The sequence below is a fragment of the Beta vulgaris genome, chromosome 7, assembly GCF_026745355.1.
Source record: "Beta vulgaris subsp. vulgaris cultivar EL10 chromosome 7, EL10.2, whole genome shotgun sequence".
In the NCBI taxonomy this organism is placed as follows: domain Eukaryota; kingdom Viridiplantae; phylum Streptophyta; class Magnoliopsida; order Caryophyllales; family Amaranthaceae; genus Beta; species Beta vulgaris.
Genome location: NC_079208.1, coordinates 6,242,266 through 6,269,856, shown reverse-complemented (window position 1 = coordinate 6,269,856; position 27,591 = coordinate 6,242,266). Strand labels below are relative to the sequence as shown.

General features: G+C 37.4%; 2 protein-coding genes across 2 annotated transcripts; one reads left to right on the top strand and one right to left on the bottom strand.

Annotated features, from left to right (window-relative positions):
• The first annotated feature begins 2,230 nt into the window (after positions 1-2,230).
• LOC104898505 (hypothetical protein) lies at positions 2,231-13,826 on the top strand. The gene is made up of 5 exons (XM_010685594.4): positions 2,231-2,941; positions 11,669-11,736; positions 11,848-11,979; positions 12,938-13,099; positions 13,203-13,826. Exons 1-5 carry the CDS (start codon positions 2,578-2,580, stop codon positions 13,557-13,559), a joined length of 1,083 nt encoding a protein of 360 aa, XP_010683896.2. The 5' UTR covers positions 2,231-2,577; the 3' UTR covers positions 13,560-13,826.
• A 247-nt stretch (positions 13,827-14,073) lies between these two features.
• On the bottom strand, positions 14,074-16,011 carry LOC104898504 (uncharacterized). Its single transcript, XM_010685593.4, has 6 exons — positions 15,624-16,011; positions 15,417-15,498; positions 15,226-15,292; positions 14,753-14,932; positions 14,578-14,638; positions 14,074-14,480 (listed from the first exon to the last, which is right to left on the bottom strand). The coding sequence occupies exons 1-6, from the start codon at positions 15,862-15,864 to the stop codon at positions 14,314-14,316; spliced, it is 798 nt and encodes a 265-aa protein (XP_010683895.2). The 5' UTR covers positions 15,865-16,011; the 3' UTR covers positions 14,074-14,313.
• Positions 16,012-27,591: the final 11,580 nt, after the last annotated feature.

The following is a 27,591-nucleotide window of genomic DNA, read 5'->3' as shown; positions in this document are numbered from 1 at the left end:
ACCACTCAACCATCCAACCCAAATTCTCCCCCTGGAATAGAACTCATAATTATTGATCCAACTCCACTTATTCCCAAATTTTTTCTGACCTTTCACACAATTGTGACTTCTAATTCTAGTTTCAAAGAGAGCACATAAATAAACTTTTTGAATTTGAAGAAATTTTTTAAATTTCCTTCACTTTGATGGAGTCGTTCGTCCCCCCTCACATTCCAGGTTGTAACTCTCATTATGATCTAAAATGCAGCTGCACACCACTCTGATGATACACTTTTTTTTTTGTCTTTATCCTTCGATTTTCTTGTCACCAATTTCCAAGCTCCTTCTTTTTGTTCTAAAGCTGCAACAGGAGTGCCAACATGTGTATAACTGGAGTGACAATAGGCTCCTCCTCTGCAAGTTCAGTCATAACTGGCTCCTCCATTATTGGTTTTGCATTTACTGCTACGATAGGAGGGTCCTCAGTAGTTTTCTTATCCACAGTAACAACCTTCTTAGGAATCCACCTTTGAATCACTTTACTAGGAGCAGCATGCTTAACTCCACAGTTATGACCCACAACTTATAAAGGCAACTAATCATAAACAAATTTTTGTTTAAGCACGATACCATTAGGATCTTCCACAACCACCTCTTTAGGTATGTCATGTGTAACATCCATCTCAATCAACAAACGAGCATAAGAAACTCTTAAGCCTTGGCTAGTGCATTCATCTGCATAGAGTGGGACACTCAACACATTGCTTATCCTGCTTAAAGAATCTTCACCCCAAAAATTCAATGGAAGATTAGGCATCTTGACCCAAATAAGAATTACTTGTAATACCTCCTCATGGAAATTAATATTTGCACTCCATTGTTTAACTATCACGGCCTTGCCAAAGAACATATGAGGGCCTGAAAATAATATATTGTCTCTTTCTCCCCTAGACTTCAGTCTAATAATAAAGAAACCTTCACCATCTTAAACACTTGAGGTTCTTCCTGAACTTGCCATTGAAACTTAACATACATATTGATTTATAGCATTTAAGGTAGGATTTTGTCCAACCACATAAACAACAACTACATTCAACCAACTCTCACTCATTCTTTCCAATTATATCTTATCAAATTTAGCTGTAGGAATTCCATTAGTGAAAACAAGGGGAATGAACTTTAGACCCATACCTTTGTCTGAAATTCGGTTTTGAGCAGTAAACGTATTCCATTTTCGCTTTGCCATTTCATTAAGGTTTTGTTGAGCAACCTCAGTACCCCTTGTAACCTCTACTGATCTTCTCGCTGCAACGACTACCTCTGGAGTTACTGTTGCATTGGATTTCTCCCCAACGTTCCCCAAAGATTGTGAATTTGGTGACTGGGAGGATTCGCAAGGGTGACCCTGTACTGATGAGCTAGCCACCTACACGATGACCTTCTTTTTCCGACCCATAAGCAAAGACGGCGCACGTTAGAGTTACACCTTAACCTACGCCAGTTGAGGTTTAGGGTTTAGGAAAAGATTCACAAACATTTGCTTCATGCTAAATAATAATGCCTTTTCTTTTCCTTCTTTTGGATGAATCCCTTGTTTCGCTCAAAACATACAAGATCTCTTAGAATCCGATTTTCTTTTTCTCTTTTCACATAACAAATCTCTATTGTTTTCTAGAAGATTCCTCATTTATTAGTAACAGACAAATTACATGTGAAAAAATTCTCCAAAATCCTCGGACTGTTAATTCTTCCTTAAAAGTTATCACTAGCAATCAAGCAAAACGAGTTCCTTGATACATGCAATGTAACGTTTGCTCAATTGATTTATTTATGTATAATATTCTCGATATTTACAATGTATAATATTCTCGATATTTACAATGTATACAGTTTTCTACTATCTTAAACTTCTTTATATAAATAAAATCTCCTAATTAATTTTATAAATCTTTCACATAAATCTAGAAAGTCATCTCTTTTTCCAACCTATTTTAGAAATAAATACATCAAATCAATCACAAGAAACAAACCAAATCAAACTTTAAAACTAATTTGTTAATTATTTATTTAAAATAAAAACACACATATACTTATTTAATTTATAACAATAAAAGAATTACTCCACCCGATTCCTTATTATTTACCCCATTCCGATTTCTTTTTATTTCACATGGAGAACATAAAGAATTAAGGAGTACTATTATAAATTCCAAATATCACATTAGCAAAGAAAATCAAAAACCCCAAATCCTCAAAATTTCATTTCCCTCTCTTTCTCCTCACTTTCACTACTTACTGACCAACTAGTAAAAATTAAGACACAGAGTAAGAGGAGAGAGAAAGTAAGCTTTCTTAGTTGTGGCGCCACTCTTTCCTCCATATTTTTTCAAACTTCGAATCTCCTCCAAAACCCCAGAAAAAACCCAGGAAAACCCAAATCAAATAACTGCTCTTTTTTATTTTTTATATCTTTCCTGCCATAAATTCTCAAACCCAGAAAAAACCCAAATCAAATAACTGCTCTTTTTTAATTTTATATATTTTTCCTACCATAAATTCTCAAACCCAGAAAAAAAAACTTCAAAAATCTTAAAAAAAATGGAGGAAAAAGAGAGCCCCATTTCAGCGTCGCCGGAAAACACCGAAAGTGGTTCACCAACCCCAATAAGTTGCGGTGTAATTTCAGCACCGCCGGAAACAATCGCCGGAGATGGTGGATTTTCCGGCGGTTTCACCGGAGTAGGAAGTTCCGGCAATTTGGTGGGGTCTAAAAAGAAGAGAGGTAGACCTAGAAAATATGATATTCATGGTAATTTAAATCCTGCGTATACTGCAAAAGCTAGGATCTCTAAATCCGACGTCGTTTCTCCGCCGCCGGGTTTCACTCTTACGACGTCGTACCCTACTGAGTGTGGGTCAAAACGAGGTCGTTCTAAACCTTCTCCTCAGCTTGCTTCTTTAGGTGAGTTTTCTTTTCTCTTTTTTTATTTTTTTTGGGTAATTTTTAATTTTTGAAATTGATAGAAAAATGAACATGAAATTAAAAATAAAAAAGTTAGTACCTTTTTTTTTCTTCTTTTTGACCACATACCATTAAAAATATATTAAATTTTAAATTAGATTAAGCAGAAAAGATGAAATTTTTGATGAGTTAAATAATATATTATATTCCTTTTACTTGGTTTTTTTTTTTTGAGGTGAATTTACTTTTTAATTTGAATTCTAATAAGATTTTGTCGTGTATGTTTGATTGATTGGAAAAAGTTGCTAAGATTTTTTATTTATTTATTTGAACGTGAATGCTAAAATCCAGGATTTGTAATTAATTACTGTAATCTATCCATTCCATAATTAGAGTAATAAGCTACATTTAACTTTTTTTTTTTTTTTTTGAGGGGAGCTACATTTAACTTTATAGTCAAATCAATGTCAGTTTTGATTATAAATACTCTAATTTTTATTATAAAATGTAAATATGATAGTGATATCAATTTTAATGTGATATGTTTGCGAATATCTAAGAATACTTAATTTGGACGTCACACAAAGAAAGAGTAAAGTTAGTGAGTCAAGTCTGACCAGTAAAATAATACGTGGTCTTTAATTCTGAAAAAGAAAGAATAAATGTTTATGCCAAAAATCGCCAAGGTGACAATCTTTGGTCGGGACGACGACGACTAGATTAGATAAGAAAAATAGATAGCATAATTTAAAGGGAAGAAATAAAGAGAGAAGAGACACAAGAAAATGGTGACGCGGAAAACCCATGAAAAAGGGATAAAACCGCGGGTGGCAATGAGTCCACCAATCCACTATAATTTGGGCGTTAAAGCCTTTGAATACAAGTATAATATTTTTAGCATATGAATGAAAGATAGCTGAATTTATCTAAGTATGACTATGAAAGTGTAAGTAAATAACATAGGTCATATCTCCTCCTTTTGGTCTTGCTTACGAGCCACTATTTATAATAGTAGGGCTGGTGGAATTAGCCTTAAACAACCCCCTAAAAATGAGGAATTAGTTACTAGAATCTTGGACTCCACTTCTGGCAGCAGTTACTGGCTATGTGAATTGGTCTTCCTACTTTTTAGGCACGTAAAGAGTGATGCTTGAGCATACTTCTCTTTAGACTTAGTCTCCTTGATTTTAGGAACCGATTTCCTTGACTTTAGCTGAGATATTTTACCTTCTACTGCTGTACTATTGTCGTCACCTGGTAGCTGCTAGCTGCTAGCTGCATACTACTTAGCTGGGCGCGTCTTGGCTAGCTGTTCCTGCTTAAAGAATATGATTAACCATAGCTGCTTATAAGCTGGTGTTGCCTACTGAAGCTGTATTGAGTGTTTAGGAAATAGAGCCATAACAATAGCCCCCATTTTTCTAATCGAAGCTTGTCGTAGACTAGGAAAATGAACTACAGCTTCGCATCATGTCAATTGCTCTTTTCATGCCCGCTTGCTTTGCAACTAGTGTCTTGCTTGGTTGCTATACATGGCTTTGTCTCTAGATAGCTTAGCTATCACCTCCGTGCTGACACCTTGATTGTCTTTGATAAACCTGCACTTAGCTTAGGTGGCTTCGAAAACATTCAATATGTAACACACAGCTTGAGAACAATTTCGAGTAATTCTTTGAAAACTTATGATAATACTTTGACAACTTGAGATAGTACTTTGAAAACTTAGGATGTACAATAAACTTAAGATATACAATACTATGGTAGCTACGCACTTCAAAGCTCATTGCTTTGCTTTTGTGCTTTTTCAGCGCTTCTCATAGCTTGGTTGGCTCGCAACAGGTTGCGGGTAGCCATTAACATTTGAAACTTTAGACAATTCATACGATTGTAGCTAGCTAGATGACTATCTAGCCGGCTGGCTAGCTAGCACCAACGCTTAGGCCTTTAGAAGTAACTTTGTATCTATAACTCAAGAGGACTTGTGTGTTAGTTTCATGCAGCCAATCATCCATTGAATTCACGTTTATGCTGTCTTGCGTCTTTGCACGTTGTCCTTAGCTTACTTTGTTTGCTTAAGTTGCTCTGACTCTTTGAACTTTGCTTTTGATCTTTGGATCTTTTGAACTTTTGACTTTTGATCTTTGGATCTTTTAACTTTTGACTTTTGATTTTAAGAAACATCTCTTTTGTATGCACGCTTATATTTGCTAGCTTTGGTGATGGTTCTTACTTGGTGTACTCGAGTTTTCCTTTGGTTGGGCCCGTTTCCTTGGTGCTACGACCATATAGCTAAACTCAGGTGCTTCGACCTTTAGCTTGTGACTAGGCGCTTCGACCTTTATCTGAGACTAGGGCTTCGACCTTTAGCTCGCGACTAGGTGCTGCGACCCTCTTGCGTTACCTGGTGAACCAATGTGGTTACCTTTGTTTGGTATTCTGGCGTTTGCACCCGGTAGACAACATGGTTCTTAACCTAGGTTAAAAATAATACAACTTGAGATGCGAAGCGTTCTAGCTTCTAGGTACGACTTTTCCTTCCTTGGTAACTAGGCAATACCACCTTTTCCAACCACTCGTTCAATTAGACAAGGACCCTCCCAGCTACTCTCTAGCTTGCCAGCATTCAGCTCTTGGGTGCTCTGGAATACCTTCCTAATAACCTAGTCTCTTACCTTAAACACTTTGGCTTTTACATTTTTGTTGAAGTTGCGGGCCACTATTTGATGGTTTAGCGTTGGCACTTACATTTTGATGTGTAGGTCACTTAGATAATGAGATTCTGGTGATTTAATTAACTTGGCAATTGAATTGGTTTTTTCAAGCCGGCACCTAGGCCATATAATTCGTAAGCTGGCACCTAGACCATTTCATAGGCTGGCGCTTGAGCCATTTCGTTTTTGCTTTGATTTGTTTCGGATTTGCCTTGTGCTTCTGGCATGTGGGCCTTTAGTTATTTGTCAATTTGAACTTAGTGTTAGGACCACCTTTGAGTAGCTGGCGACAGACAGGACCCTTTTGTAAGCTGGCGTCAGGGGCACGTATGTAAGCTGGCGTCAGGGGCACGTATGTAAGCTGGCGTCAGGGCCGCATTTGCAAGCTGACGCTAGACCATATTGTAAGTTACCATTCAGCGATTTCACCTTGTTATAACTTGGTGAAGATATAATGTCATAGAATATAAAGCAAGTATGCATATCTTTGTACAAGTAGACACTTCGAGAGTTTGATCATGTGTGTCCTAACTTAGGTGAATGAATAGATAAACATAAGTGAACATTGATGTGCACATTAAGCTTAGAAGTCTTGGTAAATGATGTATTTTTAAATTTGGGAGTATATACCTTTGTACGTTGATATGTTACAATAGTAAACAATGCCTATCAACGCCAACTAGTGTTACTTACTTGACGTGTTGCTCATCATTACGAAGCTTTGTATTCCTGATCTTTGCGAACTTAAGATGTTGTGAGCACTGTGCACTTGCGACTTCTCCAATTAGCAAGATAACGGTCATATTCGCCAATGTTACGCCTTATGATGGACATTTGATGGATAGCTCGTGTATTCGATGCTCAGCAGCTTACTTGTGATGTTCTACGGCTTGCGCTAGTGGTCAATAGGTTACCTATGTTCTGGACAGCTTGTGCTAGACACTCGGCAGCTTGCTTTCGCACTTGTCAGCTTGCATTGAACATGTAACAGCTTACACCTTACACAAAAGAACATGCATGCGTACAACTTAATTTTGTTAGAATAATTCTTATAAGCCCAAACATCACGAATGCAATTGTTGTATGATTGACTTGTGAAGAAAAAGCATGAAACAAAGTTTGATGTTTGCAATGTATATGTTGGACTTGATAAGAAAGTCATTATGCATAAGCGCATATTTTGAACGAATAGATAGTAATAATTGTTAGCTATGCTGGCTATGTGGATGAGAAGTTGAATAAACAATATAGGTTAGAAGTCACTTAGCATTTTAGTTAACTCCTTGGCTTCCACTCTGGTCTTATGGTGTTAGGAACTTGACAACTGTTGTCAGCTACCCTTGTTGTGTTTGTAAGATACGTTGCAACCAGATCTAGCTTCGTTGTGCCATGCTATCTTCAGCTCACACATACATTGGTATCAATCTTGATGAAATGTTTTCATGCTGTACATCATGTTAGTGTACAAAGAAGTAATAATAAATGTATTTGCTTCTCATTGACATGGAAGTTTGATAATTAGCTTTATGGAAATAGCGATGACTACTAGTGTATATTATTCGAAGTCAAGTGTAAAAATTTAGCTACTAAGTGTATACTTACGTCATGTTAACTGCGATAATAGTTAGAAAATGAATCTTCGAAAGAGTATTAGAGCGTACCTATGAATATTGACAACAATAATCTAGAGCTTACTTGCCATGACTTGTGGTTGAAGATAACTCATTGTGCAAACCAGATAAGCTGGTGTCAGCTTCTCATGCTGTCTCGCTTTTTATTGTTGGTTTTAACTGTATGATAATGAACTTGTTTCTTTTGATTTATTTTATACGTCTCATATAAATTCCTGCAAATGACTTAGAAAGCAAGATGTTACCAAAGACAAGTAATGTAGCTGATACTAAGGTTACCTTCTTTGCCTTTTTACTTAGACATATTCATGTTGCTGAGAATTTCAACTAGTGATATCTTCCACTTATCTTCATGTATAGTTAACTTCTTCACTTTAAAGGTTGCTAGTAGCACCGAGGTTTGTATAATTTTTTAAGCCCCTTGAGATCTCCAACTCCTTTCAGATTGTGTTGACATTAAGCCCCAGGATGCTTTAGTTTTGACTAGCATTGTTCCTGTATTCACATGCTACATACTTGTTATGTATTTTTGAAAATACAACAATAAAAAGCCTTGTGTAATCATAACGGAGTCGCATTATTAAAGTCATAATATATAAGCCATATACTCTTGCCCCCTTGTGGCTACTTCAAGAAAAAAAAAAAGTTAGAGTTCACTTATCTGACTGGATGCTTTTCTTCCATAAGATGTCGACTCCTTTAGCTAATAGAAGCAGCTGGGTTGTGTGCCAATTCTTGTCATATTGACATCTTAGACTTTTGACTGAAGTTAGCCACAAAAATCGATGAATTTGCGACTTTAATGTTGCCCTTTGATAAAAACGGATGCTGCATGATAGCTTAATCTATACACACTACACTCAAGTTATCTCAAAACAAAGTTGAGAGTGTTGTTAACCATTATCAGTTGCTAAAATTTTGAAATGACAAGAGAAAGTCGATTGTAACTAGTAAGCTAACTCAAGTAATCTTAAAGAAGGTTACCTGGTTATTTGCGTCTACTAAAAGACTTACGTAGTATATGTGTGAAGATTGCTAGTAATGTGAGGTGGCTAACACATAGGCGACGCTGGTAGCACTTGACGGGTTAATGAAGGCGTTGACAGGTTCCGGAAGGTGTTGATGGGTTACTGGCGGTGTCTACAGGTTACAGAAGACGTCTACAGCTTGCTGAAAGCGTCTACAAGTTGCTGATGGTGTCGACAGGTTCTAGATGGCGTCTGAGACGCGAGGTGATTCTGCTACTGTAAGTGTTTGCTTTAGCGTGATGGCATTGAGATTTGTACCTGAAACATCTTCCACGAAACTGAACAGAATAGTTTTTAAAAACTTAAAGACACTGCCGCACTGTTTGTCGTAGCTGACAAATCATTTACGTATCTCCATCTTCTGTTTCAGCTTGTAGGATTTTATTTCATCAATTTGTTAGCTAGCACCATCTACACCTTGTGCCAACTATGCTTTGGCCGTACCTACAATCAAAGTCTCACATTTTGCTTTATTGTTAGTAATTTTAGAATTACAAGTAATAATAAACCGTATTATCATGTTCCCTGTGGTGACTTTGGCGCTATACTGAGATAAGCTCCCCTGAAATTAGAAGAGTCGTGAACGTACAGCTTCCATACACCCTAACCTGTTACACGGTTTACCTGTTGAATTTCTCCTTCTTATGCCATAGTTGCTGTGGAAAATTATCATTTTTCAATTCGTCCTGAAATTCCTAGTTCCCTTAGCACAAACTTAATAAAATAGTTAGTCATAAGAGTAGTAAGACTCATTTCAAGGTAACGTCTCGACTTTTTAGATGTTGTAACTAGTGCTACAACAAGTTTTTCTAAAGAAGTGTATCTAGTTTCAATAACTAGGAAGGACTTCTTGGTCTAGTAAGTAGGTACCTGTCAGCTTTCAGCTTCCATAGCTAATATAAACTAAAAACTTACTGCTTACAGCTAAGTATAAATATAAAATCTTACTTGGTCTCGACTTCGACAGGAGAAGGTGTCGATAATAGTTCAGCTCTTGAAGAGCAACTTCATGATCATCAGTACATTCATTTAATTATACTTAAAACATCATAAAAAGATGACACTTATCTGATGATGTCGAAGTGAAACAGTTTGAAGCAGCTGCCATTTCCTGTCAGCTTTTAAACCTCCTTCAGGTTTACAGATTGGATGCTTGGATGCTGGTGACACCCGTAACCTGATTTGGGTATTCTTCTACTCCTCGCTGGATTACTAGATAGCCCAGGTTCTTACCTGACAATCCAAAGGTGTGGACACCTTGCAAGCTGCTCCAACAACAGAAAAAGGCTGCAATAATAGACCACATGAGGGTGGATTGATTTTTTGTGTCAAAGGGGGGATTTTGTGGATATGTGTTTAGATGGAAGATCTAGCCATCGGCCCCACGGTGGGCGCCAAACTGTTTATGCCAAAAATCGCCAAGGTGACAATCTTTGGTCGGGACGACGACGACTAGATTAGATAAGAAAAATAGATAGCATAATTTAAAGGGAAAATAGAAGAGAAGAGACACAAGAAAATGGTGACGCGGAAAACCCATGAAAAAGGGATAAAACCGCGGGTGGCAATGAGTCCACCAATCCACTATAATTTGGGCGTTAAAGCCTTTGAATACAAGTATTATATTTTTAGCATATGAATGAAAGATAGCTGAATTTATCTAAGTATGACTATGAAAGTGTAAGTAAATAACATAGGTCATATCTCCTCCTTTTGGTCTTGCTTACGAGCCACTATTTATAATAGTAGGGCTGGTGGAATTAGCCTTAAACAACCCCCTAAAAATGAGGAATTAGTTACTAGAACTTGGACTCCACTTCTGGCAGCAGTTACTGGCTATGTGAATTGGTCTTCCTACTTTTTAGGCACGTAAAGAGTGATGCTTGAGCATACTTCTCTTTAGACTTAGTCCCTTGATTTTAGGAACCGATTTCCTTGACTTTAGCTGAGATATTTTACCTTCTACTGCTGTACTATTGTCGTCACCTGGTAGCTGCTAGCTGCTAGCTGCATACTACAACTATAGCTGGGCGCGTCTTGGCTAGCTGTTCCTGCTTAAAGAATATGATTAACCATAGCTGCTTATAAGCTGGTGTTGCCTACTGAAGCTGTATTGAGTGTTTAGGAAATAGAGCCATAACAATAAATATATTATTATATATACATATATTGATATAGAATTGAATTAAACAATTACGAGTACTACTAATATTTTTTTTGCTCAAAAAAAAAAAGTAGTAATTGTTTAATTCAATTTGAATACCCTTTGCCATTGCAGTCTTTGACTGTGAAAAATAGTGGGAATTGCTATTTTCTGATTTTTGGTGGTTTCTTAGAAACTAGACAAAAGAAATTTGCCTCAAATATGAAAATGGGTTGTTGTAACATGGAAACATAACAAAATCCCAAAAGGGGAAGAAAAGAAAAGGCAAATGTTCTTTTTATTTAGACTATCGGAGGAATTGGAATTCAGTTCTTTTGGCAATTGAAAATCTAGCAGTTTAGAGCAATTCTAGACCACGTTTTTTATTTAAAAACATTTCAGAGCTAATTTTTTCATTGTTGTATTATATACTTCCTTCCTTTCATAACAAGTGAAATATAGGATTGAGCACAAGATTTAGGGTGTGTTCGGCAACAATAGTTATGGTAGTAGTTTTTAGCTGTGAGAGTAGCTTTTAGCTGTGAGAGTAGCTTTTAGCTGTGAGAGTAGCTGTTAGCTGTGAGTAGCTGTGACCTGTGAGAGTAGCTGTTAGTTGTGCTGGTAGGTGTGTAGCTGTTAGCTGTCCAAGTAGCGGTATAAAATATTAATGTTCGGTAAAAGAAGTTGTCAAAATAGTTGTTTAAGAACAACTAGTTAAAATTCAAACAAAACTTTAACATATAATTATACACCACTAAACGCTACCCCAAATTGTAGCTTTTGACAAACACTACTATACCACTAAACCTACTACACCACTACCTTGCCAAACACTATTATTTTTTCTAATTAGTGTTTTAATCGAGTCAAGACACTAAAAACTACTTAAAAAGGTTGTGCCGAACATGTTCTTAATAAACATCACTCTCAAAAGCCAAAAAGTCATAAAATATCCTTTTCATTATTAAAAGGAGGAGAGAGAAAGCAAATCATACAAGTTTGTGATGGGTACTCTTATGATTTTGTCATATTTTTTTTCATTTAAGGTATGTTTCACTTATTTTACAACGTTCTAAAATAGTAAGTGTTTCACTTATTATGAAAGAGAAGAGTATGATTTATGAGTTATGACCGCTTTAAATTTTTCATTCTAGTTAATTTGTGAAATGATATTAGCAAATTTGACCTTTTTTCTGTCTGGTGTATGTATGAAGGTGGAATGTTTGCAGAAACAGCAGGAGTGGACTTCACCCCCCATGTCATAACAGTACAAACCGGAGAGGTAAATGATACTTGTATAGTATGTCATGTTTCCTGCTTTTGTTAAAAGTGTTAATTTGGGAAATGTTTGGTGTAACAGAATTAACCTTACTCTATGATCATTCCTTTGCAGGATGTTGCGGCCAAAATTTATTCAATTGGCCAAAAGGGGCCTCGAGGAGTTTGTGTGCTCTCCGCTAATGGTTCGATATCTAGCGTTACGATCCGCCAAGCAGGATCGTCTAGTGGTCTCTTGACATATGAGGTACCTTTTCGTATGAAATTACAAGCTCATTAGACATGTATATTATTTCAAGTTGTTCGTAAAAGTTGTCACCTTTCTTATAATGGTTTATTATTTGATTTATTAGTATACGTTCACTAATTAACACGAAAATAAGGAGTGACTTAACTTTTTGAAAGGTTCTTTTCATATTATTCTCTTATATATTCAGAGTAATGAAGAGGAGTTGAAACGATGTGACTATTAATACTCGATGGATGGAGAACCTTTTGTAGGAATTATGATTTAATGACTGTTTTTCTGCAAGGAACATCCAAATTAATGTGACTAGTCTCTAGAAGAGGAAAGATTGCATTCTGAGATGTACTCTAGACTCCGTTTTGTGCTTTTACCTGGTTGAGTATTTGCTAAATGGTCACTTTTCATTGTTGTATATTTTGTTCTACACGATTTTAGCTTGTGTTTTTATGTTTCTTGGTGTTATGAACAGCTTATCTATCTAATAGTTGAGTGTTTCGTGCATGCTACTTGGCGTTTTTACTGGTACAACTGATTGCAAGTAGCCCTCTTATTTTTCATGGAACTTGAATAACAAGACGCTTAAGTGAAGCTTTCTATATTGATTAGGATAAGGGAAAGTGTTGGATTGGAAAAACTACAAAACTGCGGTCTTGCAGTTCTTTTTTTAAGATAAAGGTCTAGAACTTGATTAAATCGGTACTCTGCTAGAATTTTATATTTCCAATGTATCCAGAACAAAAGTTTGCAGTATTGATTTTTAAGAAGTGGAATTGGATTTGGGTATAGTATGCTTGGCCTAGTTTAATAAGTGACAATGGACTTTTCTTGTGTAGTGCTCTCTTCAACTAATTTCGACTTATTTCAGAAAAAATAAGTTAGGTTATAATAAGTTAAAGGTAACATAACCTATTTGATAGAAAGGCAACTCGATTGATGTCAACAATGAAATTTAATGCAGGGCCGTTTTGAGATACTGTCTTTAAGTGGTTCATACACAACCAGTGAAAACAATGGGGTGACAAGCAGGACTGGTGGATTAAGCATCTCACTAGCTAGTCCTGATGGCCGTGTGGTTGGTGGTAGCGTTGCTGGCTGGCTTACTGCCGCAAGCCCTATTCAAGTAAGTGTCAATCATCATTGTGTGTTTTGTTTGGTTGGACGGAACAATTCTCGCGTGGATAATGGCATGATTTATTAAGGATTTTGTTTCTTTTTGCTATTAGGTGGTTGTTGGAAGCTTTGTGCCATATGGCTACAAGGCACAAAAGAGAAAGCAACAGCGTGAATCTCCAAAGGCAGCGGCTAACTCTGGTTTTCCTGATACAACGCCTGCAGAGATGTCGAATGCACAATTTGCTCCCCTAGGTAATGAACTGGGCCCACCAGAAATTGTGCCAATGGCAGCACAGAGTCATAGTGAAGCAGATGACAGCATAGGAAGTGGACATAACCTAAATGTGGTATCTTCACATAATACTCCAGAACCGGAATGGAATAATGGATCGCAGCTGCCGCAGCAGCAGCAGCAGCAGCAGCAGAGAATTTACCCTGATATCAATGTGTCTGTGCCTGGTGCTTGAAATTTTACTGCTTTAGTCTCTCTGTTTTCTTTTATTAGTGATAAGTTTTAGTCTCTTTTGTTCAATAGTGATCAAATTTCTTAGGTGTTTAAATTATGGCAGTAGGGTTTAGAAAAGGTTGAAGGATGGACTGAACTGATTTTTTTTTTTTAAAAAATTCATGTCGGCGGCTGTTTTTGTTGTATGATTCAGTACTTGAACTCCACATTGACTTTACAGTTACTAACTATAGCTTAAAGTGAAAAGGTTTCTACTGTTTATTCATCAGTTGCCAGTGTTTCAGTTTTTATATTGTCCGGTAAGATGGCTATTTTGCCAGCATTTATTTGTCAACATTTGGTTTTTGTAAAAGCTTTGCTTGGTAAATCTATAGATTCATGAAAAGCCAGCTTTTCAGCTAAAATGAAAAAGCTGATCGGAACAAATTATAATTGGTCTTGTTACTTATGTTATGCGAACAAAGAGCAAATAGCTAGAACCCGAGTTTATGAACTCTTAATTGAAACAACCAATCTAAAGATGAAAACATAGCCATCAAACCACTTAGTTCTGGCAACAACAAAAGCTGGAAAAAAAGACAGCAGCGATACTACTGACAGAACGGTTCATTATGGCACATACGTAATCCTTTGTAAAATGAGGATCAAAACACAGCAAAAAATGGATAAACTACAATCATCAGATATATCCCCATAAGAAAAGTTTCTTCTTTTATCCTTTCCTCACCCTGGTACCAAAACTACTCATCTGCAAATTATACCAGAGAAGCCCCTGCACGGCGGATTAATAAGGAGTAGAAGTCCCAGTTAGGGTGTTGGGAGTCTATAGCAGGCTGTCCAAAAGGATGTGCTTTGACATATGAAGGAACATCCTCAGCATCTGCTAAGCCTTTCAGATAAGAACACAATTCCCTCTTTGGATCTATTGTTAACAATTGAAACAAATTAATCACCAAACTAATTTTATTAGGTAATTTTTTAGAAAAAAATTACACCTAAAAAGCTTAATATATTCTTACCTAAAGCATCATCATTCAGATTTCTTGCATCATACTTCCTAGGGAATATGCCGGTGTTTGGCTGTAACATGTAAAGAAAACAAAATTGGCTTTATTATAATCTATGTATGATAATCTTAATTAGCTTAATCATTGAATTATCGGAATAATTTGAAGTTGAACAAAATTTTTTTACCGGATTAAGGAGGCCTTTGTAAGGCTCATCATCAATCAGCAAAGTGTTTGATTCAGAGAACAGATGCTCTCCTCTCTTTGGAGCCGAAATCTGCCAAAGTTTCTTGAGCTCTTTGAAGAAAATAGGCTTGCATTTCTTCTCTAATGACTTGAACCCTGAATCTGAACACTTATTTTGGTCCTATAACATCTCAAATTACAGTAAATTACTGCTTAGAGTTTTAGCAGATTGAGTAAAGTAAAATTGCTCTGCCCATGATTTGAGGGATCAGGATTCTCTCCAGTAAGTCTAGATTTAAAATTATTTTATATATTTGATGCTAAATATCTATGATATCTAATATGCTAAAAAAGTTCATCGAAGATCAAACCCTACTCAGCCTCAACTAACATCCTCTCCTACCATAAATGGAGAGAATCCGGCTTCCTCGAGTTTGTGTTCGAGATAAGGAGGGAAATAATCATAAAACTTACCCAAACAAACAAGAAACTGCTTCTCAATCCCTTAAAAGCACATTCAAGGATACCATCGACGTTACTCCTACAAATTATTCTTGTAAGTTACATATACATATATTATACAATATCCACTCTTTCTAGTAATATTTTCTAAAGGGTATACAACTATACATGTATATCTATAAAAATGATGCATAAATGCTTACTCTTTAGCAGAAGACCATATTCCTACTTCAAATCTCTCAAGACAAAACTTCAGGAACTCCTCAAGGAAAGGCCTCCTATAAACTGTCCAAGAAAAAACAAGCAAGAATTTTATGAATTCATACCTAACTACCTCCAAAAAGAAAAGTCAACGAAACAATTTAACTAATCAACGAACTAATTTTATGTAAGGCAATAAAATAACACACCTAAGCGTTGGCCATAAACACCATCAGGACGACGGTTTAGAGGAATTTCAGACTTGTTGCATTTATGAGCACGCTGAATAAGCAAGCCATTTAGATCAAGGACAAGCAACTTCTTTTTAGATATGGACAAACTTTCGAGTTTCGTCCATAATAGTATTCCGTTATTTTTTTCTATCTCATTGCGATCCTCATCAAGAGTGTCGTTTGTGCAGCTGGTGGTGGCATCGACCTCTAAAGCCATAGTACACGATAAGGTCTTACAAGAAGATAGAAAGAAAGGAAGAATATGTGAAGTTTATAAGGATATAAGATTATAAGGTCTATTTATATATGCTTAACTTGGAGTAGATAAAAGGTTGGTTGAAGACCTTCTTTTTCTCTCTTTAGATAGAGTTGTGTGATTATTCAACGATATTACAACTTTATTAAGGCCATACATGCACGCTTGTGAGATGGGATAAGTACTTGACTATAATGACCAATTAATGTTAAGCTTTAGGCAAGAAAGTGAAATCATTAACAAAGCTGTCGGCAACCATGCATCAATAATGTATTATATCCTATTCCTAAGTTGAACAAACGACGACCGAAATCTCAAGGGAGAAAAATCTCTTGCGTCTCGTTTAAGTCTTGGAACTAGATGTGCTAATATTGGGAATACGAAATTTCCCTAGCTTCTTTAGGATTTTGTTTCCTACTTTCTTAAGCTTCTTTAGCTTCCTAACGTTATGTTTGTTTGTTTGTTATAATTTAAACAATTTTTCTTATGACATCGGGTTTGTTATGATTTATGTGTTGAAAATATACGATTAATTTAATAGGATGAAAATTATTTGTAATGAAAGATGATTCTTGAATTGATGAAAAAACACTTCTAATAAAAGTATAATTGTATATCAGTTTTTCATTGTTCAATTTACTTGCATGAAAAGTTATATAGCAAATGAAGGGTTCGTCTTTTCAACTTATTTTTTTATATATGAACTTTAATGTATCTTAACTATTTTGAATGTTGTCGGAACTTATTAGATCTTATATGAACTTAGAAGACCTTAATTTGTAAGTGTGTCAAACCTTATTTTTACTGATAATTGTTGTGGGTCCAGCCCAAGTATTGGCAAAATGTTTTATTGTTTTGCTCCTAAAGAATGGCCCATTTGTGAGGCATTTTGCTTGTTATGAGTCTAACTTTTGGGCTTATTTTTGGCTTACTTGGTAAGCTTTTGGTGGCTTGATTCTTGCGAAAAAAAAGACAAGGATAAGCAACAATTGAAGAAAAATACGCACAAAGTGAGGGTTTGAGAGGAGGAGAAACAATTTTCGTTTCTTAAGGGACAATCTTCAGAATATTGCCCGTTGCCGGAAATTTCACCGTTGAATCGTGCTAAAATTTTGACAACTTGTTCCTAACACATAGGGCTTCATTTTGGAAAGTAGAAAGACCTACTCCCTCCGTTTCATTTTAGTCTACATACTTACACTTTTCACGCATGTCAATGCAAAACTTTGAGGACATATATCTTTAGTTTTGTATTTGTAAAAATTATAAAAATTACATATTAATAAAAATACATGTTATGATGAATCTAACAAGATCCCACATGACTATATTTTCATCCGCGTATAAATCACAAATGATGGTCAAAATTAAATTTGTGAATAGTGTAAAATGTTAAAGTGTGCAGATTAAAATGAAACAGAGGGAGTACTATTTTTGGGTGATTTCTACACCTTTTGTTCTCAATTTTCATCTCTTATTGTTTGGAGTTTGTTGGTGGGTGTTTATAAACCTTGTGTAGACTGATTTGGGTTTTACTTTTACCCTCAGTTATTAATAAAAGAAGATTAAGTATGGACTCCTCAAAAGGTTCGTGGTTTTTATTTTCACATTGAAGTGGTTTTTCACGTATAATTCATGTGTGTTGTTTGCTTTTGATTCTCTTCTAATTTTTTTTTTTTTTTTTTTGATAAGGAGAAAAAACTTAGGCAAACCCCCCATTAATCAGGGGGCCAACCTAAAACATCCTTACGGATGATAAGGGAAAAATCCAGACAGTAAGGGGGAAACCAATATAACAGCGAGGAGTAAGAATGCGCCTTTTTAGCCATGAAATCTGCCGCCCGGTTTGCCTCACGGAAGCAGTGACAGAAGCGACACTCCGAAAATAGAGCAGCATCCAACCCTACATCAACCAAAATGTTAGAGATTTCCCAGGGAACACGCCAAATATGCCTCATAGAGTTAATAACTACCAAATTATCACCTTCCACCACCAACTTAGAGATATTCAGCGAAAGGGCTCCTTTGATGCCCTCATGCAGAGCCCAAGCTTCTGCTTGAACAATGGAAACATACTGCCCTAGAGACTTAGCTCCAGCCAGCAACACCTCCCCCTCCCTATTTCGAATTACAAAACCCAGGGCAGCATCCCCATTACCCAACTTAGAACCATCGAAATTTAACTTGCAGAAGCCCTCAGGAGGGGGGTTCCAACTTACTCGGGGACCCGACCTCACACCCTTACGCTTTATAGGAGGTCTCACCTTGCACCCCCCAGAATCATCCACTGGCTTAACGGGATCACCAACTCATTGCTCAAAGAAATGGCTAATCAAATAACTAGCCTTCCTAGGCGAAAAACCCTCCTCATTAAAAATAACTTTGTTTCGACAAAACCAAATAAACCACCAAACACAGGCCAATTTCTCAACTGACGCCTTATCAAGAACTAAATGACACTCCTCAATCCAATACCTGAAGGAAGAAGAAATCGAATATATAAAATCCGGAATTCCCGGCCAACCCTCAGACACTTGCAAACACTCAATCACCTGAAGAGTAAACGGGCAAGCAAAACACAAATGAGCAACTGATTCGAATCATGACAGCAAAGAACACATTGTGAGGGACAAAAAATTTACACTTCTCAAGTCTATCCTTTGAGGGCAAACCATCATGGCACGCTTTCCAAAGAAATAATTTTATCTTAGGAGCTACATTAAGCTTCCAGATCCAGCAGAACTCAACCTTCTCAAAATTAGGATTAAGAACTCCCTGAGCAAGCAAGGCACCCGTTTTGACTGAATACTGGCGATCAGCAGTCAACCCCCAAAACAAGGTGTCCTCTTGAGGGGAAGAAGGAAGAAAAATGGAACAAATCTTCTCCCCAACATGAGCTGGAACCAAAACTTCAAGTCTAGCTCTATCCCACCCCCCCGTCACAGACAGCACATCACAGACTGATAAAGCCTCACTCCCAGGAGGGGGCTAACAATTTGGCTAATTGGGTACTGAAACACCCAATTATCATACCAAAAACTAATACTTCTACCATTCCCAAGTTGCCAGCGAAGCCCTTTCCTGAACATAGGCCGCAGAGACATAAGTCTCCTCCATTGCCACGAAGCAATAGGAGACACCCTGTGAGTTAGCACATCTTGAGACTTAAAATATTTTCTTTTTACCAAGCTAACCCACAGATTGTCATGAGCTTTGAGAAGCTGCCAAAGGAGTTTCATCAGAAGAGTTACATTGTTAACACTCGCTTTACGAATGCCCAAACCACCATAATCTTTGGGAAGACATATCCTGTCCCACCCAATCAAGTTAGCTGTCTTATTCATGGTGTCTTTATTCCAGAAAAAATCACGGTAAGTTTTGTCTAAACCCGATAGCACAGGATGCGGAAGATAAAAACTTTGCATTTGATAATTGGCTTTAGTTGCCAGATTAGCCTGAATCAGCACTGTTCTACCAGCTTGTGAAAGTGAGTTAGCTTTCCATTTCGGGAGCTGATTCACCACCTTAGAGCTAATCGCTCCAAAAGTCTCCTTGGTTACACGGGAATCAATAATAGGGCAACCCAAATACTCCCCCAAAGTGCTAACCTCTGTCATTCCCAGTAACGTCGCAAAGTTACCTTTTGCTAACAGTGGAACATTAGGAGAACATTGAAACGCAGATTTATGGAAATTCACCAACTGACCAGACATTGCGCAGTATTTATCAAGACTCTGTTTTATCACTATACAACTAGCGTCCGAGGCTTTTGCAAAAATCATAGTGTCATCTGCAAAAGTGAGAAAAGGGATACGGACACCCGATTTTCCAACTGAAACACCAATTAATTTATCCCGATGAAGATTAGCTGCAGAAAGTTGTCTGGCAAGCAGCTCAGCACATAAAATAAAAAGATAAGGAGACAAGGGGTCACCTTGACGAATGCCTCTAGATGGCTCCTCCCCCGGAAGGCCATTGACAAGCACTGAAAACGACGGGGTAGAAATACAACTTTCAATCCATCCCACCCACTTTGAGCAGAATCCTAATTTCTTTAAAGAGGTTAATATATACCTCCACTCAAGCCGATCATACGCTTTTTCCATATCGAGCTTGATTGCAATCCACCCCGAAACACCTGATTTTCTTTGAAAGGAGTGGAAAACTTCATGAGTTATTAGAATATTATCCTGAATGAAACGTTCTGGAACAAAGGCCCCCTGAAGAGGGTGGATAATCTTACCCAACACCGCTTTAAGGCGATTAGTCAATACTTTGGAAATGACTTTATAGATAGTGGAGCAAAGACTAATCAGTCTAAAATGATTCGCAGAAGAAGGATTTTCAATTTTTGGGATTAGAGCAAGAAAGGTATGGTTAATTTCCTTCAAAATGTGGCCCGAGTGGAAGAAAGCACGCACAGCTCGAATAACAGAGTTACCAACTAACGTCCAGTATATTTGAAAGAAGAAGGGAGGATAGCCATCAGGTCCAGGCGATTTATCCGGAGCAAGATCAAAAACTGCTGACTTAATCTCCTCGGCTGAGACTTCAGCTACAAGCTCCAAATTATCATTGTCAGAAATAATTAAAGAAGCTGGAAGTCCACCTCCTCATCAAAGCCGCAATCAGGGTTAGAGACAAAACGTTGCTCAAATTCATGAGAAATTGCTTTGGAAATCTGTGCTGGAGCAGAAATAACACGATCTAAAGCCGTTTTAAAACTTTTTATTTGGTTTCTACTTCTTCGAATCGACGCATGGGTATGGTAATAACTAGTATTAGCATCCCCCAAATGAAGATAGTTTACCTTGCTCTTTTGTTTCCAATAGTCATGACTAAAAGAAAGCAATTTATCTCTTTTCTGTAAAAGACGGTCCTGGTGACTTGATAAAACAGGACTCAATGGCAAATCAAGAAGTTGAGATTGGATTTGTTTAAGTTGGTCATCAACCCTTCGAAGTTGTCTAAAAACATTACCAAATTGAAATTTATTCCATGACTTAGCCTTTTCTTTCAATAATTTGCATTTCTTTGATAAAATAAACATATGAGATCCGTGAAAATGCGTACACCAGGTTTTTTTAACTAGCGTATCAAAATCCTTTCGCTGACACCACATTTTTTCAAAACGAAATGGGGGTGCTTTGAAGACCTTATGATTAGAGAGATCCAATGAGATTTGGCAATGATCTGATGAAGTAAAAGGATGGTGAACAAGCTTAGCTTGCGGGAACCAACTAAGCCATAACGGGCTCGCAATACCCCGATCTAATCGTTCTAAAATATTATTAGGACCAGCTCGTTTTTTCCGCCAAGTAAAACGCGAGCCATGAAATGGGAGATCAATGCAGGGAAGCGATGCTAACAAAAAATTTATATTAGAGGCCCGACTTGTAGAGAAGGGAGCCCCCCCTAACTTATCTTGTTCACAACCAATATCATTAAAATCACCTAAAACAACAAAAGGGGAATCTAAGGAATTGGCAAATTGGATAATTTCCTCCCAGAACTCGATCTTATGGCCATTCTGCGGTGGGGCATAAACAAAAATAATAACAAAACTTAAGTTCTCATTAAGCATAGTCACTGAACAAGCTATAAATCGGGCGCCTTTGGTTAGAACAACAAGATTAAATGGAGATTGAATATTCTCTTTCCAAAACAGCCAGAGACCACCAGCTAGGCCTAATGTAGGAACATAGTCAAAAAAAGAAAAACCACATTGATTGGCAGTTAACTGAGAAGGAGGAGCCTTAGACTTAACTTCACAAACCATATAAATACTAATCCGGTTACTAACACAAAAGTCCTTGATATCCGAACATGCATTCTTCTTCAAAGCACCTTTAATGTTCCAAAAACCCACAATCATAATCTATAAAAAATAATTATTACAACCCAGAGCTTGACAATAATAACTACCGGAAACTGACTACAGCAAAACATACTTTGAAAAATAAACGAAACCAGCCAGAAAATAAATCTGCTACTTATACCCAGCACCCGAAGAGTCTTAGCCTCATGTCCAAAAACAACATTTGAAATTTCAAGCCAAATCCAATACAACTGGACAACATCAGACATAAGCACAACAAAAGGATGAAAATTCATTGTTAATAACCAAAAGATGCTAAAAGAGAAACTGGGGAAGGGGGGAGAGCAAGCATATGAGAAGCTAATCCTCCTGCGCCACACACAGCGAAAAGGAAGGAACAACCTAGCTTCCCATAGCATTACAAAAACTTTCCTATTAACAATACAAAATAATAAAGAAGCTTCTAATGCATAATTATTCCTACGTCTCCAAGTACACAACCTTCCCATCAACCTAAAAGAAACTTCCATCAAATAGCATCTTCAAAAAGTAACTAAAAACCATTCCCTAGATCAATTCTATCCATAAAAAACTTACGGCTTGACCTCTTCAGATCTGAAGAAGCTGAATCGTCCTCATTGTTACCCTTTCTTCGCTTGGCAGCACTAGATAGAGAAGAGGGAGCCTTAGAAATCTCCTGCTCAACACCCATGGCATGAATGTGCTTAACAATGGAGCTCTCTGAATCGATAGATTGAAACGAGGTTTCAAGCATTGGCTGAACATCACTTACAGTTCTTTCATCATCAGCAAGAATCAAAGTATCATTCTCAACACCAGAACCATACACAGATATCCCACCAAAATTCTGATCAGACAAATGTTCCAAGGGGCCAAAAGAATTACCTTGACAGTAGTTATCCGGATAGATTACCTGAAGAGGGACAAGAGAGAGCTCAACCTCACCAGCCAGGGGTGGAGCAAAAGAAGACCTTGCTCCCTCACCATTCTCACAGTGAGAGAAATCAAGCATAGCAGCCTGAAAGCAAGTAGACGAGGGCAACTGGAGGGGGGCAGCATTGCTAGCAGAATCATCATCAGAGTCACTCACGCATTCACAACCAGGGGGAACAACACACATTATTGCCTTACCTTTACCTTGCCCATACTGAGGGACAGTAGCTGGCTTAGGGATAAACTGGGAAGGCTCACGAATGACAATACCATGATCTTTGCGTTTACCCACAACAGACGCAGACTTAGATAAATGCACAGTAGATTTAGGAAAAGCATTCTTATTCCCAGAATTTCTAAAAACTGACTTAGGCTTCGCTTGTACCACATTGGCTTCCACAGCCCTGGTAGCAAGCTGTTCATGCCTAGTAGCCAGCGAGAGAAGCTCAGCCAAGTGCTTTTGTTTAGGGCTTTTTAAAAGAAAGACAGTTACCTCCTTCTTAGGAGCATGCAATAAAGGACATGTATCAATAGTATGGTCCTCACAACCACAAAAGGAACAACCAGAACTGAAATCCTCATACCAAATGACATAACCACACACACGACCACCAGCACGAACCAACTCAGCATACTCAAGAAGAGGGGCAGAAATATCAACCCGAATACAAGCACGGGCAAAACGAATTTTATTTCTTAAGAGAGAATTAGAATCCAGCTTAATAAGCACCCCCACATTATTAGCAGCAAACAAATTAGCAAGAGATTCAAAATTCAGCAACTCAGTAGGAAAGCGAGGTATGCGAACCCAAAGATCCACCCATTTAATTTCCTCAAGAAAAGGGTCAAAGTTAGGTCTCCAAGCTTGCAAAACAAACAAGTCCCCTTGGACATGCCAAGGTCTCTCCGACCACACAAGATAAAAATCATTAGGATTAGCAAATTTTAATAAAATCCAGTGATTACCCATATCAAGAAACTCAATGTCCCCTTTCACAAATTTCCATTCTGCCTTAGTTCTAAGAATTATGGTACGCACATCAAGGGGCTCACCTAACATCTTACCAATCAAGCATGACTTGGAAAGCTCCTGAATATCTCGCTGCACCTGAGAAAGCTCATCCACAATGACCGCTTCAGGGAAAGAAGCATCAGAGGGAGGATCCTGATCACCAAACCCATCAGAGGTGGGAACTTGCATCCCACCACTACACACACCCATCACAGGGGCTAACCCAGGCTCAGGAGGAAAGACCTCCTTCACAGGGCAGCATCTGAGCCAATAACAGCTTCCTTAAAATTCATTAGACAACTTAAAAGAAAGGAACAGTTAATAAGCAAATAGAGAGAAAAAAGAGAGATACTAAAAGTTACAAACTCAGGAAAGGAGAAGATGAGAAGTGTGGGAAAAATACTTACCCAGCAAACCTTTTTATAGGGTCTAAATCGCACACAAACAACAGAAATGCCAATCTTGAAAACCTTTGACAAATTATAACTTACCATCGCCATTAATGCTAAAGTATCATTCTGCAAATTTCGTCTGAGTAAATGAAGAAATGCACGCCAAAAAATTGTAAGAGGAAAAAACAAAATCCCTCCAGAATTGAATGACCACACAACAAACGAAAAGAAACTTTCCCTCAGCACACAAACTCTCTGACTCACATTAAATGCACAAACCCTCAAGAGCCAATAGAAAACCCCTCTTCTCGGAGAAAACCCTAGCTCAAGCTTAAAGGACACCAAATAGTGGCACCCAGGCTGTAAACCATCATCAAACGCTACTAACAGTAGCTTTAAAGGAGAACTATCCCTATCAGAGTAGGGTGAAAGCCAATTATGATAGCTAATAATCACCCCTATTATCGCCATAAACAAGGCAAAGATAGAGATAATCCAACACGAAAAGATAATTAATCTTAGGGGAAAACAGCAGAAGGCTATTGATTTGGGATTTCTATAGGAATAACAGAGATTACCATAAAGATATGGAAACTGAATCAATTTGGGCGAAAATTCTAGGGTTTCTCGAGGGGACTTTGGGGGGTTTTCCTTTTCTCTCTTTCTCTTTCTCTTTCTAGCTTTCTCTCTCATCTTTTAAATTCAATACAGCTTTTTTGATTCTCTTCTATTATTGTTGATTAGCTACTGCATTATTGTTGTTTTTAGTTGGTGATAAGTTGTTGTGGTTATTTGTGACTTGAAATCTTGTGAATATGGCATAAGGCTGACTTTGAATGCACATATCTCTCAATCTATATATGGTTTTGATGTGATTAAAAATGGAGATGATAGCTTGTTCAAAGAGCTTTCCAACAACAGGTCATATACCCTATTCCTCTGAGAAATGAAAAAGTTATGGTTGTTTTACAAAGCACTGTCGAACTGGAATTCAACCCGATCGGGACCAAGACATCAACCATTTTGAATTTGATGACCGCCTGATCGGGCAACGGGGATTTTGACGCGAGATGCATGATTTTTTCCGAATTTTGTGCGGGTATATTCTAGGGTTTATCAGGGTTTCCTTATGTTATATAAAAGGACCCTCTTGGTGTTCATTATATACACAACTTTTAGCCTCTAGTATTCTTAGGACTCATTGTAATGATTCTCTATGTTTTTCTCCATCATAGGAAGAAGCTCTCGATTTCCTCACTTGTGGACGTAGGTTATTTATTTTGACTGAACCACATAAATCCTTGTGTTCTTTTTGTTTATCTTCTCTATTGTTTTTCTCATCCTTATTATTTCATTGACTTGTTCCGCATTACTCAAACTACAACACTATGCTTCCTAACATTTGGGTTGATTGGTTTGGGTAGTTGGTTGTCTTGATTGTGTGACATTGTGAGTGTCGTAGTGAAATATTCCGATCCTTACAACTTGGTATAAGAGTCGAATTTTAATTTAGTCACATTATGGAGTCGAGTAGTAGTAATTTGATGACCAAATTGACGTCAAACAATTATTCAATTTGGATACCTATGATGGAGGACTTGTTATATTGCAAGGATTCGCATGACATAATTGAAACTGTCACCAACTCTGATGGTAGTGTCTCTAAATCATCTAAAATAGATAAAATGAAAGATAAAGATTGGGTAAAGTTAAAAAGGAAGAGTTTAGAGACTATTAGAGAAAGGGTTGACATTAGTATTTTCAAACATGTGTCCAAGAGTTCGTCCCTTGTGATTTGTGGAAGAAATTGGAAGGTCTTTATGAAAGGAAGACCGCTCATAATAAAGCTTCATTGATTAAAAGACTTGTTAATTTGAAACTGAAAGGTGGAAAGTCTGTTTTAGAGCATCTTAATGATTTCCAGGATATTATTAACAAGTTGACTACTATATAGATTTGTCTTGATGATGAGTTGCAAGCTTTGTTCTTATTGAGTTCTTTACCAGATAGTTGGGAGACATTGGTTGTGACTATTAGTAACTCTGCTCCGGATGGTGTGCTATATTTGGATGTGATCAAAGAAAGCATGTTTAATGAAGAAATCAGAAGAAAGGAGATGGGAGTTGACAATTCACAAGCTCTTGTTGTTAAAGACTAGAGGAAAAAGCAAGAGTAAGGGTCTAAAAGGTCGTGATAACTTAAGAAATAGGTCCAAAATCCAGTGATGGGAGAAATGTGACTACATGCAACTACTACAAGAAGTCTGGTCATACCAAGAAGTATTGTTTTCACTTGAAAAGACAATAAAGAAAAAAGAACGATTCACAAAAAGAGGGAGATGATGACAAAAATACTGCAACAATTGCTTCTAAGAGTGATGATGAGGTCACTTTAATTTGATTTGTGCAACTATTAAGTGTCATCATGTTGATAGCTCAAACGTTGGGTGGTTAGTAGATAAGGAGCTTTAAATTATTGTGTTCCTAGAAGGAAGTACTTCATGAACTACCAAGCTGGTGATTTTGGTAGTGTAAAGATGGGTAATCAGAGTTCAGCAAGCATTGTTGGGTCAGGTGATATTCGTGTGAAGAAAAGTTTTGGGTGCATGATTACATTGAAGAATATGCTTCATGTACCTGATCTACGCTTTAACTTGTTGTCTGCTAATGTTCTTGATCAAAAAGCTTTCAGACACACCTTTGGAGATGGTAAATGAAAGTTTTCCAAGGGTTCTATGACAGTTGCACGAGGCAAGTTGTGTTGCTCTTTGTATAAGATATATTTGGGTGTATGTTCTGGTGAGCTTAATGCAGTGGAAGAGAAGAATTCTCCTAATTTGTGGCATCAAAGATTGGGACACATGAGTGACAAGGGGTTAAAATTTCCAGCAGGTAAAACTCTTACTCCTGTCGTACTACAATTTCACTTGATCGATCCTTGTGATCATTGTTGAATTGGCAGGCAAGCAACATAGAGCTTCTTTTTCAAGGAATTCTAGTAGGAAACAAGCTAAGCTTGAGCTTGTCCATTCTGATGTTGGTGATTTTATTGAAGCGGAATCTAATGGTGGCAACATATACTTCATCACCTTCATTGATGATGCTACCAGGCAAACTTGGGTCTACATGTTGAAAAAAAAGAGCCAAGTGTTTGAAACATTCAAGAAATTTTATGCCATGGTAGAAAGGGAAACCGAAAGGAAGTTAAAGTGTCTTCGATCTGACAATGGTGGTGAGTATACTTCAGATGAGTTTAAACTTTATTGCTTATAGTATGGTGTTCGACATGTGAAGACAGTTCCCGCACCCCACAACATAATGGTGTTGCCGAGAGGGTGAACAGAACCAGTAGTATTGAAAAGGTGAGATGCATGTTGAAGATGTTAGATCTTCTTAAGACATTTTGGGCAGAGGCAGTTCAAACTGCAGTTTACTTGATCAACCGATCTCCATCTATTCCTTTGGGTCTTGATATTCCCGAGAGAGCATGGAAGGGATGTGATCCTAAATATT

Bases quoted from the DNA above. Each gene is read 5' to 3' on its own strand.
- LOC104898505 (XM_010685594.4), top strand. From the start codon at position 2,578: ATGGAGGAAAAAGAGAGCCCCATTTCAGCGTCGCCGGAAAACACCGAA. The intron at 2,942-11,668 runs GTGAGTTTTCTT...GTATGTATGAAG, and splicing joins TCCTCAGCTTGCTTCTTTAG to GTGGAATGTTTGCAGAAACA. The intron at 13,100-13,202 runs GTAAGTGTCAAT...TTTTGCTATTAG, and splicing joins CTGCCGCAAGCCCTATTCAA to GTGGTTGTTGGAAGCTTTGT.
- LOC104898504 (XM_010685593.4), bottom strand. From the start codon at position 15,864: ATGGCTTTAGAGGTCGATGCCACCACCAGCTGCACAAACGACACTCTT. The intron at 15,293-15,416 runs GTAAGCATTTAT...AATAATTTGTAG, and splicing joins ATATGGTCTTCTGCTAAAGA to GAGTAACGTCGATGGTATCC. The intron at 14,933-15,225 runs GTAAGTTTTATG...GAGATGTTATAG, and splicing joins GCAGTTTCTTGTTTGTTTGG to GACCAAAATAAGTGTTCAGA.